The sequence below is a fragment of the Rhinoraja longicauda genome, chromosome 7 (assembly GCF_053455715.1).
Source record: "Rhinoraja longicauda isolate Sanriku21f chromosome 7, sRhiLon1.1, whole genome shotgun sequence".
Lineage (NCBI taxonomy): Eukaryota > Metazoa > Chordata > Chondrichthyes > Rajiformes > Arhynchobatidae > Rhinoraja > Rhinoraja longicauda.
Window position 1 is genome coordinate 59,696,669 of NC_135959.1, and position 21,193 is coordinate 59,717,861.

Genomic DNA, 21,193 nt, shown 5'->3' on the forward strand with positions numbered 1-21,193 from the left:
TAGTTACTTTGTTAAAATAATAATAGTCATGAGACCAGAAAAAACACTGCAAGATTTAGAGAAGTAATCCATACTAGATCTGTCAGTGTCTTGTTATTTTAACAAAGTAACTAATAATTTAATATGAATGATTTTTAGTTAATTTTTCATTGATTATCAACCAAACTTTCATTAAATAATCTTGTTAGTGACCATCCAGCCAGTATAGCAGTAATTCCTACTCAGTCACTTGCAATAAATACTGATATAGAGTATAGCTGTGTGATGAACTCCCAAAATTAGATCTATTGAAACTGCTATTCTTTTTGTTCAGTTAGCACAACGGTCAACTACAAATTTTACTTTGTGCTAAATTAGATTGAATAATTGAAGCTGAAATGTTAATGGATGCTATCCAAGATGATATCCAGAGATGTCAATTCAACTTAGTTTGATATAATTTGAGTTTTCAAAAGAGCTCTAATTAGGTTGCCATGAGTTAACAGGTGGAAGAAAGGGCAGATGCACCTATCTGCCTTGGCTTCACCTTGAGGTAAAGGATGAAGCACTGACAGCTACCATCTTACATAGAAACATATATTTATTTCAGCCTCAAGACAGGTGAATCAGCTTAGTATATGTATGTGACTTTCATGTAAATAAATAGTTCTAATTATCCACATCACTTCATGCTTTTTCTTCCTGGCTTTATCTGTTGATCTTAAATGCTCGCATAGTTTCTGCCTCGATAATTAATTTTTGAAGTGAGTTTCATGCCATCACATGTTAACAGTTTATGTTGGCCTCTTTTCTAAAATATTTTAACTTAATTTTGTTCTGTCGGCCCTTTGTTCCAGACCACCTACCATGAGACAATCTGATTCATCACAATTTTAAACACTTCCATTTTATTATCCATGATTTGCATTGAACAAAGTAAAAACTCAAGTTCACATATCTTCCTTGACATTTCTATTTCAAAAAAATGCTTCAGTGAATCTGCATTGTCCTATCTGAATCTACCGCAGAGCTCATAACTGCAGAGTTCCCATTAATGGTATTCCTGTGGACTTTTACACGTTGATTTTATACTCAATATTTCCTGTGATAAAATGCAATGGCATCATTGTCTTTCCGTCCCATATTCAAAACTCAAATCTCAATTTATTTTTCATTATAACGGTTACAGGAGAGAGCCTATCTTTTTTCTTAATATAGTTTATTGTATCAGACAGATAAATAACTTTACTATCCTATTAAACAAAAGTGGAAATATCAGAGCCATGTTTCCAAATAACTGCATTTCTCGCAGATTATACTTTTTAATCAACCTATTTGGTTAACTGTTATTAGAATGTTACAGTATTTGTCATATCAAAGTAACCTGTATTAATGAATACATATGGAAACTACGTTTTTAAAGGGATCATTACCGTCTAATTGTTTTGCAATTTTTTTCATTTATTATCTTTCATTGCAGGGTATTAGGGGTGAACAAAAGACTTGTTCTTCAGCTTGATGCTAGATGGTGAGCAAAATCTATCCATTTATGATGTCTTTAATAAAATTTAGGAGAAAATCCTGATTAAAGAGAGTGATGTATTAAACTTGCACCCTACCTTGTCAACCCTAGAACATACTCAAGTAAACTATTTGTTATTGTTTTATTTTTGGACCTTATCTGTATGGAATCATAGTGTGGAAGGTGATCATTCAGCCCTTCCTGTCTCATTATCCAATGAATTCCACATTCTTCATGGCTCTGTAAAATTTTCGTCTTTCAAGTACACACAATTCCCTTTATAGAAAGGACCACTGGATGTGCAATCCACCTTATAGTAGTCATTGTGAAAAAAAAGTGCCCCCGTTTCTGTAGCTGAAATATTTTTGCCAATATTTTACATTGTGTCCACTAATTGCTAACATTCTAGCCACCAGAAACTAAGGGTTTGCAGGTCCTTTTCTCTCATCTCAATATTATGCCATACACTGAACATTTTGAATGGGGGAATTATTGGACCAGACAACTGTATTGTTCCAGCAATGAATTTGACAGGGTTCAGCAGAATTATTTTGCATAATGCATCTTACATCTTGCCTAAAATTCCACCTCACAGGCCTCATTATGTTCAAGAATACTGGGATCTCAAGGCAGAAGTAGAAGATTTTGAAGTTAAGTGAACAAGCTTGCCTGCGGGCTAACAATTGGCTGGTCTGGTATGAAGAATAGTATCTGCATCATTGATAATTGTACTCCATGCACCTTAAAGGCTAAATGGCATTTTTTTTTGTCCCATACCAAAGTAATCAATCTAATTTGATTACAAGTTTTGGACCAAAATTTAATATATTATTTATTTGACTGTGTTTGATCCTACATTTTTGACACAGTAACCCAAACTAGAAAATAAACTATATAAATACAGTGCCAGAATTTCGGGTTTACAATGAAAAACAAGCCAAATACATTTCACTTCTGCAGGAAAAATCTATAGATGCTGCTTTATACTTAAGATAGACACTAAATGCTGGAGTAACTCAGCGGGTCAGACAGCATCTCTGGAGAAAAGGAATAGGTGACATTACAGGTTGGAACCCTTCTTCAGACTGAAAGATGGAGGTGAGAAAAGAAAAGAGCAAAACATGGCCAGCAAAAAATGACCTCAAGGTGCAGTCCATAATGGCCTATTGTTGGCTGGGGAAGATGTGCTAACGACAGGGAAACATGGATGCGAACAGTGGAACTAGTGGGAAGTACAGGGTGGGGGTGGGGGAGGGAGAAGGGGAGGGAGGTGTGCAGGAGCTACTTGAAATTTGAGAAATCAACGTTCATACTGCTGGATTGTTATCTGCCCAAGCAAAATATGAGGTGCTGTTCATCCAATTTGCATGTGGCTTCACTCTGACAGTGGAGGAGACACAGGTCAGAAAGGCCAGTATGGGAATGGGAAGGGAAGTGAAAATGTTTGGGAACCAGAGAGGGGGAGATTACATGTCACGTGTTCCTATTTCCAGTTACTGACATTCAACACAAAACTGTTGCAGGTCATTGTATTTGATATCTGAATCTGAGGAATGCAAAAGTGACTGTACATTTTTCAATGGCAGCTTTTACAGTTGCAGTTTTAGAATATAAAACAATATTTTCATTACTTAAAAGTTTCATTAAAAATTTAGGATAGAAAGTTATGCCACAATCAAATATTAACAGAAGAATCCCAGACCTCAATATACTTATAAGCCACAGTGGAGAAGACCAAAAGCAAATACAATAAATATTATCAATGCTTTGAACAGGAATATTTGCTCTTGAGATACATTTAAATAATGTCAATACTTCATTTCCATTTCTTCACTAGCACTAGGTTAGTACAATAAAGTCCTTTATTACTCATGAATACATGAACAAAACGGTCAGACAGAAAGAAAATGCACGTACAATAGTGTATTTAGTACTGAAGCAAAAGGGGTCACTCCAATACCACCGGCCACACAAAGGCTAACCTCATAGTTGAAGACTTCCTCTGATGGACTCCCAAACGGACCATCAATATATAACCTGTTAAAACAAAACCAAGTCGATTTTTCTCCATAAACAATAACAGATATAAATATACCAGGGTGTTGAAAAGTGTTTTGACTTTTAATCCAAATGAACTATATAGTGCATTTTCACGTACAATAGTGTATTTAGTACTGAAGCAAAAGGGGTCACTCCAATACCTCAACACCCTGGTATATGAATTGTGGCCTATTACACTTCATGGTTCTTCCCAATAGATTTTTAAGAGGAGTTTCATTGATTTTGCCTGAATTCCGGTCAATGGATGTCTTACATTCATAAACAGGTTTGCTACTAAATGAACATGAACCCATTTACAACTGCAGAATGCATCAGAAAGAGATTTAGCTTTTCCTCATTTCGACCAGGACAATAGGTCAATGACACTTAATTTATTGTAAAGCAAGGAATCATCCCTCGCCTCATGAAAAGCACATTCTTTTCTTCTATTCCAGGTAGAGCATTTGGATTTAAAACAAAACAACCCAAGTCTAGACATTTCATTGCCTAATGCAATGTTTAAGAACTTTAATGTGAACCCAACAATGACAAGGAGCACATTCAGTGCATTTAGTTCCAGGCCTTTGGAGCTTACCATGTGCACAAGCAGTGAAATTAAACAGCATGCGACATTCATTGCTAAAGCAATATTGTTCAGTCAGGCAAGGCCCAGGAAGAGTGTTGATTTGTACACTGAAACCCCGATTCTGCTGCCTGATGGTTTTCTCAATAATCATTCTGAGCCAAACCTACAATCAACTTTCCACACCTCATCATTCCTGTGAAATGCCTGGATGCTCCACTTTCGAATCCCACCACAAGAGTACTTTTTTGAGCTCTACTATGCACGATGGGGGGGGGGGGGAAATAAAAGCTGTGTGTGTACATTTAGCCATACAAAGAACAGTACCTTGTGAATTTAATTAAAGGGGAGTAGATGGGTATGCGAGATGGAACACGTTACAAGTGTAAGAGAAAATAAAAAGAGGGCAATGGGATTGCTGGGACTTCTGTGTCATTATAGGCATTTTGCTGCTGGGGAATCCACAGCAGTCAGTTTCCATTATAAACCATGAGAATAATGACACATAGATTATTGTAAATAAAACAGGAAAATTCCAAGAGCACTTAGTTTAATTTCCAAAATGCACTATATCATGATGATGTTGTACAGATGAATTAACAATCGAAGGGAAATTATTTATCTTGTCAATTATTATGAAGCCTATTGTGGAAATAAATCATGCAATAATTCAATTTTTGTCATACTGGTATCCACATAGCAACACCATGATTCTTGCTATTTATTGTCACTTTGAAATAGAGGCCTGGGTAACCATCTCAAAAATAACCGCCTTAGAGATTAGTACTTGTGTTGATAAATACTCATTACTCACAATTCCTGCAGAAGCCACATAATTCTTTCTCCAATGGACTTTTAAACTCAGTTTCCCATCATGATATATTAAATACGAGACAAAAATGACAAACCTCTATAGAAAAAAAATCTAATGAAAGAATACATTCTATCTTTGAAACTATCCCTCCCCAAGGAAAGAAAGAGGCAAGATTGTTTGATGCAAAGAATCCCACCACCAAAACCACTCCTGCTTTCTACATAATGCTCTGCTACATGATATACAATGGAACACAAATGTAATATCATACTTGCAATGCCAATAGTCCCTCACAACTTCTTGGTTCGCAAGCAAGCACCACTGAAACACAATCCTAACTCCAAACAAATAGTTGGGTCCAGCAATTAGGGAGAATGGTGCACGAAGAAACACCGGCAACACTAGTCACATTGCAGAACCCCAGCCCACAGCACACCACCCATAATGGAACTTCTACAGTTTGGAGAAAAAGTGTTCTTTTCAATTCACAAGTTGCCAGAGTAGACAGTAATCTATTGAACAAAGCATCAAATTAGAACCTAGCAGCACGGTGGCACAGTGGTAGAGTTGCTGCCTTACAGCGCCAGAGATCCGGGTTCAATTGTATGGAGTTTGTATGTTCTCCCCAGATCTGTGTGGGTTTTCTCCGGCATCTTCGTTTTCCTCCCACACTCCAAAGACGTACAGGTTTGTAGTTTCATTGGCTTGGTATAATTGGAAATTGTCCCTAGTGTGTGTTGGATAGTGTGAGTGTGCGGGTACGGCTGGTCGGCGTGGACTCAGTTGGCCGCAGGGCCTGTTTCCACGCTGTATCTCTAAACTAAACTAAATCTCTAAACTAAACTCGTAATTGCAACTCACTTTAACCATGTTGCTGGAGGGTATTCAGAAATAGACACAGTATCTTTGAAACGAAGCAGATAGTTAGTTTTTGTGAAACAAACCACTGCCTTCATCAAAGAAGTTCTTAGATTCTTTCATTTATTAGATTGTTTGGTGAAAATCTCGTTAGGATGAGCTATAGCTCCCATTACCAGAAACCTTCAATCATCAAAGGACAAAAATTATTCTGGGAATGATCGAACAGGATCTACTATTTCTTTTTCCCACAGGGCCTTGAGGACATTTTATTCGGAATGCAGCTTGACTGATATGTGGTCAAGAGCGTCTATTTGCACAAACAATTCTACAAGAGGACAGGTAATGTTTAGTTTAATTTATTGTCATGTGTACTGAGGTACAATGAAACGTTTTTGTTGCATGCCAACTAGTCAGTGGAAAGACCATACATGATGACAATCAAGCCAACCACAGTGTACTGCTACATGGTAAAGGGAATGACGTTTAGTGCAAGATAAAATCTAGTAAAGTCTGATTAAAGATAGTCCAAGGGTCTCCAGTGAGGTAGATAGTAGCTCAGGACCGTTGTCTAGTTATTGATAGGGTGGTTCAGTTACCTGATAAATGGTGGGAAGAAACTGTCCCTGAATCTGGAGGTGTGCATTGTCACACTTCTGTACCTTTTGCCTGATGGGAGTGGGGAGGAGAGGGAGTGACCAGGGTGAGACACGTCCTTGAGTATGCTGATGGCCCTGCCGAGGCAGCATGTAAATGGAGTCAATGGAAGGGAATACATCACCCTTAAATGGAACATTCCACAGAAACTTTGAGGATAGGGTGACTCTCAGCATATAATGACACTTGGTATTTGCATACATGGGTCTTGATTCAATCATATACAAAAGGTAGGCATCAGGATAAGGGTACATATATCCTCTGCCCCTTTCTTCTCTTGGAATTTGTAAATCACATGTGGACACAATTCATTTTGGATCTCCAAATGAAAGGAAAGGCAACTCAAATGTATACCACAGCATAGAAGTAGGATTTGCACCTGTCTATTGGTTTTGGAAGAACTGGACTTCTTGGGCTCAGACTTGGTTTGATACGTCCCTTTTAAATAGTGTCAAACTAAGCTACAGGGTCATTTTGAAAACATGCTTTGGCAAGAGTGGTCAAACTTATGGTTGAGTTTTATAAATATGATTTCCAAATGTCTTCACATACATAATACCACTGAGCACATTAGGTACTTCAGAGCATTAACAAGATAAAACATGGAGGGCCCAGGAATAATTCTATAAACTTGCTAAAGATTGCTGTAAATATTAGTGATCAGTTTTCAAATAGAAATCTACTGCATATCACCCATAAATATTCCAGAATTAATTGATTTTTTTTGGCCAAATGCCTTTCCATATACCTTTAAAATTCCTCCTTGAATTAAATCATACATAAGGCAAGTGTCCCACTTTCTGTCACACTTGAAAATGTATATTCCTTCTCCACGCTGACTCAAAAGTTATTTGTGATATACAAATTATTAAAAGAATAATTGCCCTTCATATGGGTCACATTGACCAAATAGGTCATAGAGTCATAAAGTCATACAACACGGAAACAGGCCCATTGGCCCAAATTGGCCATGTCGACCAAAATGCCCCATCTACGGCTAGTCCCATCTGTTTCCGTTTGGCCCATACCCCTCACAACCTTTCCTATCCATGTTCCTGTCAAACGTCTTTTAAATGTTGTTAAATTATCTGCCTCATCTACACCTTAAATGTATGTCCTCTGGTTCTTGATTCCCCTACTCTGGGTAAAAGGCTCTCTCCATTCATCCTCTCTATTCCTCTCATGATTTTATACACTTTTTTTAAGATCACCTCTCAGCTTCCTACACTCCAAGATCACTCCTTAACCTTTCCCTATGGGTCAGGCTGTTGGATCCTGGCAACAATCATGTAAATCTTCTCTGTCTTTCCAGCACGTTTTCTTCAGAATTTGGTATGCCAGCATCTGCAGTTCTTTGTTTCTACCTTTCCAATTTTACTCCTCTGAATCCGTATTGGTTCGAAACCCACCTAAATTGCACGAAAGGCAGTTTCCATAAGAGTTTATTTTTAGTAGGAAAATAACTGCAGATGCTGGTACAAATCAAAGGTATCACAAAATGCTGGAGTAACTCAGCGGGTCAGGCAGCATCTCTGGAGAGAAGGAATGGGTGACGTCACCCATTCCTTCTCTCCAGAGATGCCGTCTGACCCGCTGAGTTACACCAGCATTTTGTGATACCAGTGTTTATTTTTAAATGTCTTATCAGCAAGGATGGGAGGGTATCTCAGTCTCCCCAGTGTTTGTATGGTTATGAGAGAAAATATTCTGCAGTGTAAATGTATCTGTGGTCAGTTCCATATAGACATACTGCAGTACCAACGGGGCATTTAATGGAACTAAATTTCAACAAATGGAACTAAATTTCAAAAACAAAGTCCATGAGATTTAATTTTGGGAGGGGAGTACAACTTGCAGGTGTTTGTAGCTGTACACAATTTGCCCGAGGGACTGAGGATGGATCCAATTTGCCACTGAGGTTGGAAAATTATATTTTCTTTGTAACCTACCCTTCACAGGAATTTTGCTATATTCATGCTTTCACTAAGATACTTGCTTATTCAGGATCCAAATAAAATCTGTGGGTAGAAACCTGAAGAACGCCCAAGCATGAAAAAGCCTACCAGACTCCTGTGCGTTCAATTATCGTTCAATCGGCTATTAGGAGTCACGACTTCAGTAACCTGGACCCTTACCTGTGGGTTTCCTGTACTCAGTCTCTGCCCCTCTATTCTCCTCTATCACACTTCTCAAAATCTACTTTTTTCACAGGGCTGTTGACTAACTGGTATTTCATCAGTATTTGTGGCCTGATTCCAAATTTTATTTAATGTGATTCTGTGAAGTGTGCGCTGTGTTAAATATGGTCGATAAGTTGCTGTTATTAACACAAAATAGACAAAATTACGAAAGAGTAACAGCTCAGTTCACAATTTATATTTTGCTATTAGCCACAATACAGTTTTTAAATCATATACAAAAACTGCTTTTTCAACATTTGTGTAGCTATATGTAAACTTAATATTAATTATTTTGAGGATGGCCGGGTGTTTTTGTTAATCACCCTGATTCCACAGGGAAATTAAAGAGTATCCAGTATTAAGAGGCTGAGTAATTCAATCATGTAGTGTTGAGCTTTTATGTGCTACAAAATGGAATTTTGTTTTTAATCTCTTTGCTAAACATATTCAGGATCACAGTTTGTGTGTACAGCACTTCTGGAAGCCACACTGTATATGCAACATGATCAATCAGCTTGTAACAAGAATCGAATGCAATGCTGGAGAATGATGCTGGAGAATGCTACAGAAGCAGATTTTGACCAGAGCTGAAAACACTGATCAAGTTCACATTGGTCCCCAGTGTAATGTTAATCCAGCTTTACGCGCAGAACAATTCCTTGGTCCAAAATACTTCTACAGTTTCTAGTTGTAAATAATACCTGTGAATTATGCATTACACAGCTCCCTCTGAAACAGGTTATGCATAATTGAATAATACATTTAATTATAAAACATAAAGACAGATCAAATCTGCATTGAGGATGAATATTAATGAGTCAAGAACCATTGAAGAACTCATATGAACCTTTAATTGTATGCTTAGAATAGGAATGTAAACAGTCAGTGCCATGTTATATTGAAAAGGCATTGATAGGAAGAGCAAAGGAACATGGGGTAGAAATTCAGCCTCAGATGCATCCAATAAATGCCTTTTTCCAGTATGACTTCCACATTTCACTCTGGCTGTAAATTTTGGTTCCATTGCACCACATTTCAGAAGTAAAATACAGATGTGTTACATACACACCTAATCAGTGTGCCTAATCAGGTAACTCCACCTCAACATGTCCCAAAAGAAAGAGGGCAAGTTTTACGAAGGGATTGTGTAACTTGAAAGACTAACAGGCTCGGTGTTGGGACCACAGCTATTTACAATATACATTAATGACTTGGATGAAGGGATTAAAAGTAACATTAACAAATTTGCAGATGACACAAAGCTGGGTGGCAGTGTGAACTGTGAGGAAGATGCTACGAGGATGCAGGGTGACTTGGACAGGTTGTGTGAGTGGGCAGATGCATGGCAGACGCAGTTTAATGTAGATAAATGTGAGGTTATCCACTTTGGTGGTAAGAATAGGAAGGCAGATTATTATCTAAATGGTGTCAAATTAGGTAAAGGGGACATACAACGAGATCTTGGTGTCCTAGTGCATCAGTCACTGAAAGGAAGCATGCAGGTACAGCAGGCAGTGAAGAAAGCCAATGGAATGTTGGCCTTTATAACAAGAGGAGTTGAGTATAGGAGCAAAGAGGTCCTTCTGCAGTTGTATAGGGCCCTAGTGAGACCGCACCTGGAGTACTGTATGCAATTTTGGTCTCCAAATGTGAGGAAGGATATTCTTGCTATTGAGGGCGTGCAGCGTAGGTTCACTAGGTTAATTCCCAGAATGGCGGGACTGTCGTATGTTGAAAGACTGGAGTGACTAGGCTTGTATACACTGGAATTTAGAAGGATGAGAGGGGATCTTATTGAAACATATAAGATTATTAAGGGATTGGACACGGTAGAGGCAGGAAACATGTTCCCAATGTCGGGGAGTCCAGAACCAGGGGCCACAGTTTACGAATAAGGGGTAGGCCATTTAGAACGGAGATGAGGAAAACCTTTTTCAGTCAGAGAGTTGTAAATCTGTGGAATTCTCTGCCTCAGAAGGCAGTGGAGGCCAATTCTCTGGATGCTTTCAAGAGAGAGCTAGATAGAGCTCTTAAAGATAGCAGAATCAGGGGGTATGGGGAGAAGGCAGGAACTTTGTACTGATTGTGAATGATCAGCCCTGATTACATTGAATGGGGGTGCTGGCTCGAAGGGCCGAATAGCCTACTCCTGCACCTATTGTCTATTGTGATTGTGATTTGAGATTTCACCACATACACGTCCATGATTATTTCCCTGTTCTCACTGATACATCACTTAATTCACTCAGCCCTATTTAACATTCAGTGAGCACAGGCTGAGGTGATAATTGTTCAGGAAGCAAAGCCGCAGGGCAAAAAGACTAGCGGGACAGCAGATTGCTGACAGGAAAATACCACATACTTTCCTTTGTCTGCTTGGATTTGAACTGTGAACACTTCTATTGAGTTCTTGATCACACGTCATGAACTACAAAGAGGGTAGCTGTCAGCTCATATCAAGTTACCACAAGTAGAAAAAGTGGAGAGGAATGTGGTACATGGAATTAGAAAGATCTTTCTCGCATCACTCATTCCTGCATTAATAACTAAACTGGACATTTTAAGAAGCAATAAGTAAAGCTAATACTGCTCAAGATGTGGCTCATCATCTAAAGTGGCTCATTCCATATCCTTCAAGCTTTTTCTTGGATCATCTTCTCCATGAAATCCACTTCCTCAGTCTCTAAAGTTCTTCTAAGTCTGTTGACGTTAATTACTTCTTCTTCTTGGAACTTCCATCACTGCAATATCCTCCCATCATCACTTTTATTTTTTTTAAAGAACCCGTGTCCCATTATTGATATTGAAGGGGTGCAGTGCAGGTTCACCAGGTTAATTCTCTGGACGGCGGGACTGACATGATGAAAGAATGGGTCGACTGGGTTTGTATTCACTAGAATTTAGAAGGATGAGAGGGGATCTTATGGAAACATATAAAATTCTTAAGGATTGAACAGGCTAGATGCAGGAAAAATGTTCCCGATGATGGGGGGAGTCCAGAACCAGGGGTCACAGTTTAAGAATAAGGGATAGGCCATTTAGGACTGAGATGAGGAAAAACATTTTCACCCAAAGAGGTGTGAATCTGTAGAATTCTCTGCCATAGAAGGCAGTGGAGGCCAATTCACTGGATGTTTCCAAGAGAGAGTTAGATTTAGCTCTTCGAGTTAATGGAATCAAGGGATTTGAGGGGAAAAAGCAGGAACGGGGTACTGATTGTGGATGATCAGCCATGATCATATTGAATGGTGGTGCTGGCTCGAAGGGCCAAATGACCTACTCCTGCACCTATTTTTCTATGTTTCTATTTCCTGATGTTCCTGATACAATGTTAATGATGCCATATTTTAGTCTGCAAAATAAGCTGTTTATTACAGTAGATTTAGACATGAGTGAGTATAACTTTTCCAGATTGTTACAGACAAATAATGAACATAAATTGGTCAGGTTTGGTGAACGTTTGAGGATGATCTGTTGTATACTTTAACATCTATTTAACACATGAACTAGTGGTACTATTGTGCTTTGCACTGATGGCAGAAACATCTGCCACTTTGGAGTTAAGTATATTAAAAATAGTCCCTGATGACATTATTTCGACCATGATACAGTTTCCTGAAATGTATACTTTCAGTGATCCACCTATCCATATACAATACAGAGCCTCTTTTTCTGTGACTTCAATCATTTTCTATTTTTGTTCCAGATTCTTAGTATCTATAATATTGTCTCTTATTTGAAGTGAGCCCTAAGGGTCGTTTGGATGTGCACTTTATGAAATGCATGTAATGGACAGTGAATGATGGAAAGGTCAGTCAGCATCTGTAAAAACAATTTAATGTTTCGGGCACATTCCTTCATCGGATATTAGGAAAGGTCAAAGATAGAATTCTATCTTGTCTTTTTCTTTTATTCATGCTGAGTGATCTGTTGAATACTGCCAAAATATTCAGGAGTATATGCCAGTACATATTTTTTATTTTTTAAATACATTTTTAAAACCATGCTCAGCAAGTTGAAGAAATATCTGCATTTCTGAAACTAGCATTAAGAAGCCATACAGCACAGAAATGATGTGTTCCATCCAAAGACGTACAGGTATGTAGGTTAATTGGCTGGGTAAATGTAAAAATTGTCCCTAGTGGGTGTAGGATAGTGTTAATGTACGGGGATCGCTGGGCGGCACGGACTTGGTGGGCCGAAAAGGCCTGTTTCCGGCTGTATATATATGATATGATATGATAACCATTAAGTACCCATTTACAGTAATATCATGTGCTGCCATTTGGTCCATACCGTTCTAAACTTTGGAGATTTCAGTGCTCATCTCAAAACTTCTTAAATGTTGTGGGAATTCTACCACCACCACCCTTTCAGATAGTGCATTCCTTTCCGTGTTCTCGTACTTAAATATAATTAAGCCATTTAAAAGGCCATAACATCATAACCAAGTCACATCTAATTCATCTAGTATATATTTGGACTTTCAGCAGGGTTTGTTGGGCATTACTCTGGAAGAAGGACCTTGGTTTTAGTACTTCACAGCTTGGGCAGACAAACATCCAATTATGTTATTCTATAATTGCTGACATTTATTAACTCACACCTACTTTGCTGAAAGCTTAAATAGAGCCTGGAAAAGTTACCACACAAAATGCTGGAATAACTCAATGGGTCAGGCAGCATATCTGGAGAAAAGGAATAGGTGATGTTTCGGGTCAAGACCCTTCTTCTTCAGATCTGGAGAAGGGTCTTGACCCAAAACGTCACCTATTCCTTTTCTCCAGAGGTGCTGCCTTTTCTCCAGCATTTTCTGTCTATCTTCAGGGGAAATGTTGAACTGTTTAACCATTTGTTCTCGAGGTCAAAGAATAAATGAAAGATGAATTCTTGCCTGTTTAGGTTTGGCTCCAAGATTATGAGAGGTCAACTACTGTATCAACTATTGTTATTAAAACAGTATTACAATAGCATTATTATATTAAAAGTGGTTAGAAATGAGATTGTCGTTTGCATTGGAAATAATGGTAACATTTACTCAGACTTACTTTGGGTAATTTCTCTGTTGCAGTATGGGCAGGATCTCTGCATCCATGTTTGTTTCAGACAGTAGCAGCTCCCTAAATCTTTCTGCAAGAACAAAGATTTAAAACAAGTCCAAAGTATTTTATTGCAACTGTTATGTTATTGTTGCTAAGCACTGAACCAACTTATTGCAAATAGTGCAGCGATTACAGTCTTCAGTCCATACTAGCAAGTATGTAAAGTCCATCATGACCTAACATTTTCCTTTGTGTTTTTTTGTAAATTTAGATCATTCTTATTTTCAATCCTTAGCTTATTGTTGGAAAACCCTGCAAAGTATTTTGCATTTATGAAATATCTGAGGTAACTTTCCATAAAATACAGGCTCAAGACCCTCGACCCAAAACGTCACCTATTCCTTTTCTCCAGAGATGCTGTCTGACCCGCTGAGTTACACCAGCATTTTGTGTCTATCTTCGGTGTAAGCCAGCATCTGCAATTCCTTCCTACACTGTAAAGTACAGCAATTTGTTGCTGCGCTCACATCTATCCATTATTGTTAAGATGTACCTGTTGAAATTTCGCATTCAGCTACCAACCCATCATTCTGTTTTGCATCAACATAAATGGTAGGAATTTATGGGGGAGTGCCAATTGTATATTGGTGAGTATTGAAATGAATAATTTCAGATGTTAAGTACTAAAATCACACAGGTATGGAGTATTGAAGGCACAAATATTTAAATGCAGGAAATTAATTTTTAAAGAACTTAAATTTTCAATAAAATAATGTAGAATTAAGTACATAGCCACCATCTATGTAGCCCAACTGCTCGTTGCCAATGTTTATAAACCATATGACGCTCCTCCATCAATTTTATCCAGCCATTTCCATTTAGGTTTATTATTGTTACACATACCGAGGTACAATGAAAAGCTTTGTTTTGCATGCTATCCAATCAGATCAGATATACAACATATAAATGCAATCAAGTCAAACTTTAGTACTAAAGGTAGAGCAAAGGGGATGATACAGAATATAGTTCTCAGCATTGTAGCACAACAGTTCCATAGACACAGCCCAATGCCTTCTATGAGGGTGAATAAGATAGTATCCTAGCTTATGGGCAGACCATTCAGAACCTAATAACAGAGGGGAAGAAGCTGTTCCTAAGTGGTATGCAAGCTTCTGCACCTCTTGACCAACAGGAACAGGCTAAAGGAATGACCTAAGTGGGACAAGTCTTTGATTATATTGGCTGATATTCCAAAGCAGTGTGAAGTGTAGATGAAGTCAATGGTGGGGAATCTGGTGTATGGGATAGACTAAGCTACATCTGCAACTCTGCAATTCCTTGCGTTCTTGGGCAGAGCTGTTCCCATGATAGCTTTCCATATTATTCTAAAAAAATTGTTTGGCTCACTGCAGATAAGAAAGAGAGAGTGAGTAATCTAAAGTTGAAGAACTCAACGGGCCTGTTTCTAAGCTTATCTTCCTACAACTCTATGAATTTGTATATCTATTACAAATGAACAAAGCTGCGTTAGGAATCAACCAACATCAATGACTGGACTCAGTAGGTCAAACAGCATCAGTGGAAAATAATTCACTTCAATGGCTCTTCATCAGAACTGTAAAACTGAGTAAATATATTTTTTGCAATTTGAAACATACTTTATTTTTCACTTTTCAATCGATGTAGCGTCAATGACCCGAAATATTGACTCTTGCAACTAACTTGGATGCTGCTTAACCTGTTGAGTATTTCTCCCATTTTTGTTTATTGTTCTTTTGATATTCAATATCTGCAATTTCTTGCTGCAATAATATATAGTGGTGGTTGCACAAAGTCCAAACCAAGTCTTGGGTGGTAGTCAGAGAACAGAAAATTAAATCATGCCACAACTGTTTTTACATAAAAGTTTCTCTTCAGCCTGGAATAGTTTTGAATTTCTTGAAGTTCATCAATACTTAAAACAGAGAAGCTGGAAACCACAAATGAACTTAAGGGAAAAGGAAATAATTTAGCATCCCTTTAACTACTAAGGTTACAGGAAAGATTAGAGGAGTGAATCCAACTTTGTAACTTGGTTAGTGTAGGACTCAGGAAACATTACAGTTAGTGAATTCAATTGCAAAGTTTTGGACTTACCTGTCCAATCTCCCAGAACACGGAGGTGGATGCCAAATGTTCTTCGGTTTTCTGCAGGACTCTAGGAAATAAAACATGGAAATATTTGTGCCATGAAACATTCAGCATTGTTTTACTCTATTAACTGTAAACAATTTAGAATTTCTGCATTCACATTCATTAAATTAATTTTGAAAATCATCATTGGGAAATTTCAGGTGTGAGCAAAAAGATTTCTAAAACTGATGCTAAACACAGCTGTGGAAAAACAAAACAATCCAGCACTGTCTCCCACTCTTTGTCACAATTCTGTATGTGGGGACAGCAGCCGAGAAGGGGGTCTCATGATCCTGAGAACAGGATCAGAACCCAAGACCTGCTCTCTGGCCTGGCATCAAAATTGCATTTGGACATGAAAATATTCATTTACATCAGTAACTTTCAGCTTCAGGAAAAGAGATGAGAAACTGGAGAAGGAAGAACCACCATTCACTACAAAAGAAAAATGCATATTGAGGCAAATTGGGAAACTAAATCATTCTGCCATTGATGAACTAACATGGGTATTTGCCTTTATTCACATATCAAATTTCACTACAGCCTTCATGATTCAGCAGTAGTAAATCAGATTTTCATCGCTAGAAACCAATTTTATTCAGCTCCAGTACGCAGAAAGCTATTAGGATAACACCTAAAATTCCCACATGTCCTAAGTTCTCGGTTATCACATCATTTTTGCCCCTTAATTTGGATGGAAGTGTACATGAAACAATACAAACATAATGCAAGTTCAAATTGCAAAATCAATAACAAAGTTATGAGAAAATCATTGCCATTTTAACAAAGTCAATCTATCTGACGATTTCCTGCACTGAGAGTGCTGCAATTTCACGGGAAGATAGTAACATATCATCTTGAGTTGTGTCCTCCACTGTTGTTTTTTAAGATGGTCACAAAACCCCTCGTCTCAGCACAGGTTCATCTATATCAAAATGATAACCACAATATCTGGCATAGAGTCATACAGAACGGAACAGGCCCTCCAGCCCAACTTGTTCATGCCGACCAAGATGCCCGATCTAACCGAGTCCCACTTGCCTGTGTTGGACCCATATCCCTCTAAACCTTTCCTATCCATGTATCAGTGCAAGTTTCTTTTAAATGCTGTGATAGTATCATTTAGTTTAGTTTCGTTTAGAGATACAGTGCAAAACCAGGCCCTTCGACACACTGAGTCCGCGCCGACCTGTAATCCCCGCATACTAACGCTGTCCTACACACACTAGGGACAATTTATAATTTTACCAAGCCACTTAGCTTACAAACATGCACGTCTTTGGAGTGTGGGAAGAAATCGGAGCGCCCTGAGAAAACCCACGCAGGTCAAGGGGAGAACATAAAAATTCCTTACAGACAGCACCCGTAGTCAGGATCAAATCTGGGTCTCTGGCGCTGAGAGACAGCAACTCTACCGCTGTGCCACTGTGCCATCTGCCTCAGCTACCTTCTCTGGCAGGTCATTCCATATACCCACCGCCCTCTGTCTGTGAGAAAAAGTTATCCTTCAGGTTCATTTTAAATCTTGCCCCTCTCACCTTAAACATATGTCCTCTTATTTTTGATTCCCAACTCTGGGTAAAAACTCAACCTCCTGCCCTCCAAGGCATCATGTTGATCCTTCTGCTTCCCGTTTGCAACACCCAGTAATAGTGCTAATGCTTTCAGACTCGTCACCAACATCCAGCAAATGCCTGTTGCCTTATTGTATATTGCTGCAGTGAAATGAGAAACATGAAACTTATGCCTCAATTTCCCATCCTTTCTCTCATGTGCAATCCATCTTTCACAGTCTGAAGTGCCCTTTCTTCAATCAAACAATTTTAGACTAAGTATTACAAAAACGTACACATGTCAGAAGACTCCATCATTTCAAGAATTTCTTCAAATTCAGCCACCAGTGAAGCTGTTTTGATTGTTCAGAATTATCTCCGCAAGATCACACATGGCAAAGATCATTCTCAGCCTTGTGCTCATCGCTTGAGCTGCAGAAATATCCATAGAAACTGCTCCTATCCATTTGCCAAGTGCATATACAATGATCATCATTTTTATAATAATGGATATGCAACATTAATCAAAATGTTTGTGGTTAGTTGTGATCAATCTTCCCAGCCATGGGACACCACTGCAAGAATTACTCAGGGCAGTGACCTTGGCATGACCAACAACAGTTGGTTGTCAATGACTTTCCTTCCATAATAAGATCAGAATTAGGAATATTCACTGATAACAGCATTTTGCCTAATTCCAATTGCAACTCCTCGGCAAATGAAAGTCCATGTTTGCAGGGGTAGAAAACATAGAAACATAGAAATTAGGTGTAGGAGTAGGCCATTCGGCTCTTCGATCCAGCATCACCTTTCAATATGATCATGGCTGATCATCCAAAATCAGTAGCCCGTTCCTGCATTCGTCGCCTATCCCTTGATTCCATTAGCCCTAGGAGCTAAATCTAACTCTCTCTTGTAAGGCTTGTAATGAATATCGCAGCAATATTCCAACCACTTAGCCTAAACTCTCAGTGGCATTACCATCACCAGGTACCCAATCATCAACAGCCTGGAAGTCACCACTGACCAGAAAATCAACTGAACCATGTACGTAAATACTATGGCCACGTGCAGGACTGGGGCTGCATGTCCTGAAATGAGTGTCTCTTCTCCAACACTTTAAAACAAAATTCCACCATCTACTCAGGGGGACGAGGAAGTATATTATTTCAGTAGCTTTCTTTAATAAACTGCCGGGGCAGAAGATCATTTACACCGAGGATCAGTGATTAACTATGATTATTTTACTCTGTTTACATTTCATAGATTGGTGCTATAAATCCGAACAAGTTCACTGAGTAACAATTAGTCAAGTAAGGTTAGTTCATAGAAGTGGCAGATAGAATTATATCCATGAGTTTTACAATCCTTTTGAGACCAGATTGCCTTATATAAATACTTTCTGAACATTCTCGGTTTTGAAGCTTCTAAAATATTCTTGCAAAAATCCGGAGCTCCAATTTTCTTCATGCAGTTATTATTCTTTACAAACCTGCCAGATTTTACACATAATGTTCTTCCTTAAGTGATAGGCAAAACAGCTTAGAATATAACGCACATATTTATCAGACTAACAGCCATGTGCTCCCCTTCACCCAGCAAGACAGAGTAGGTTCCAAATTGCAAGTAAAACAGGCTGTGGATCTGACAATCTTTGACAGCTGTTCAAACTTACTTAGCATGGTTAATTACCATGTTGCTTCGGATAGTTAAAAAAAATCAGTTAAAAATAAAAAATGTGATTTAAACCTTATTGAAATATTAACATATAATTACAAAGATGAAAATAAAGTAAACTAAATAAGTGGTTTCCTCTAGAAACAAACTGCAGATGCTGGTTTACACCAGAGACCAATTGCTGGAGGCAGAGGTTTCAAAGCCCAAAGATGAAAATACAGAAGGGGTGAGATAAAAGGATTGGAAACCTGCGAATATTGAAGCTAGAGGGAGGAATTTAGGTGAAAAATTGTGAAAGAGGAAGGGGGGGGGGGGGGGGGGAGAACTAGGTGCAGATCTAGGTGAGGCACAGTGGAGGGGGTGGAGGGGAAAGAAGGGGGCAGTTATGTGGTGGATGAAGAGAGAGGGATTGTAGTTATGTAGATACCTAAGATTGGAGAATCCAGTGTTTATGCTGTTGGATTGTAAGCTACCCAAGTGGAGTATGAAGCGCCTTCGCTTGGTCTTGCTGATGTACAGCAGGCCACATCGAGAACACTGGGTACAGTAGATGAGGTTACACAAGGTGCATGTGAACCTCTGTCCCACCTGGAAGGACTGCTGTGATCCTGGGATGATGTAGAAGTAGGAGCTATACCCCCCAAGCATAGAATCGTCCATCGATTTGACATACACCTACATTAAGTCTGCCAAGGTCTGCTGGATCTCCTGGTTGCTATCCATTTTAATTCCTCTTCCCATTCCCATACTAACCCTTCTGGCCTGGGCCTCCTCCATTGCCAGAGTGAAGCCACATGCAAACTGGAGGAGCAACACCTCATATTCCACTTACCTCCCAATGGTATGAACATTGAATTCTCCAATTTTAGATAAGTACATAACCATCTTTCCTTTCTTTCCCTCCCCCTCCCCCAACCCCTCCCCCAACCCAAGTCCCACGTGAACCTGTACCTATTTCTCCCCTCCTCCTCCTCCTCCTCCTCCTCCTCGTCCAACTACATTATTTCTCTAACTTCAATATTCGCTACTCAACAATACTTTTGTCTCACAACTTCTGTCTTTTCATCTCTGGCCATTTGTCCAACCCTCTGCCTATCGAGCAACCCTCCTCGCCTGTGTCGGCCTATTACTTGCCAGCCTTTGTCCTGCCTCTCCTCTCTTTTAGCTTTCTTTCTCCACCCCAACCCCAATGTTCAGTCTGAAGAAGGATCCTGACCCGAAGCGCCACCTATCCATGTTCTCCTGAGATGCTGCCTGACCCGTTGAGCTACTCCCACATTTCGTGTCAAGCAGTTTCCTCAACTTTTATTTCCACAACTGTTATTCCACTCCACCCCATCTCCATTCAAACAAACACAATGTTGTTTCAGCCTTCTCCTCAGTATAACCAGACTCTATTGTCAGACTCGATGGCTAGTCCAGCCACAAAGTGAAAAGTCGGTCTCAGAACTAGTGCAAGCGTTAAGATTTTTATATTTGAACACAGTTACATGGAAGCTTCTTCCTTGGTGAGGAGCACCAATTCCATTGAGAAATTACGTTGAGATATTGAAAAAGATAACAGTCTTGAAATAGAGGAGACGCAAGGAACTGCAGGTGCTAGAATCTTGAGCAAAAAAACACAAACTGATGGAGTAACTCATCGGGTCAGCAGCATCTCTGGAGAATATTTTGAGTCCAAATGTTGCCTCCCCTTAGGTGGCACAGTGGCACAGCTGCTAGGGCTGTTGCCTCACAGCATTAGGGACCAGAGTTTGATCCTGACCTCGAATGCTTTGTGTGTGGAGTTTGCATGTACTCCCTGTGATCGCATGGTTTTCTTCCGGGTGCTCTGGTTTCTTCCTGCATCCCAAAGATGAGCAGGTTTGCAGGTTAAATAGCCTCTGTAAATTGCCTGCAATGTGCAGGGTGTGCACGAGAAAGTAGGATAGTAGAGAACTGGTATAGGATCGGGTTGTCAATGGTTTGGTGGGCCGAAAGTCCTGTTTTCATGGTGTTCCTCGAAACTAAACATCTTGTTCAGAAGAAGAGTTTCGACCCAAAAAGTCGCTTAACCATTTTCTCCAGAGGCGCTGCCTGACCCGTTGAGTTACTCCTGCATTTTGTGATTCAAATA

The 21,193-nt window shown here is 39.2% G+C and overlaps 1 protein-coding gene across 2 annotated transcripts in view; it reads right to left on the bottom strand.

Moving 5' to 3' along the window:
* The window catches only part of nox4 (NADPH oxidase 4), a 119,532-nt gene that overhangs the window by 13,123 nt on the left and 85,216 nt on the right, over nucleotides 1–21,193 (bottom strand). For both annotated transcript variants that reach the window (XM_078403134.1, XM_078403133.1), the window contains exons 12-14: nucleotides 15,812–15,872; nucleotides 13,682–13,763; nucleotides 3,419–3,538 (exon numbers count right to left, since the gene is read on the bottom strand). In XM_078403134.1, the coding sequence (XP_078259260.1) occupies nucleotides 3,419–3,538; nucleotides 13,682–13,763; nucleotides 15,812–15,872 (263 nt within the window). The remainder of the gene's footprint in view (nucleotides 1–3,418; nucleotides 3,539–13,681; nucleotides 13,764–15,811; nucleotides 15,873–21,193) is intronic.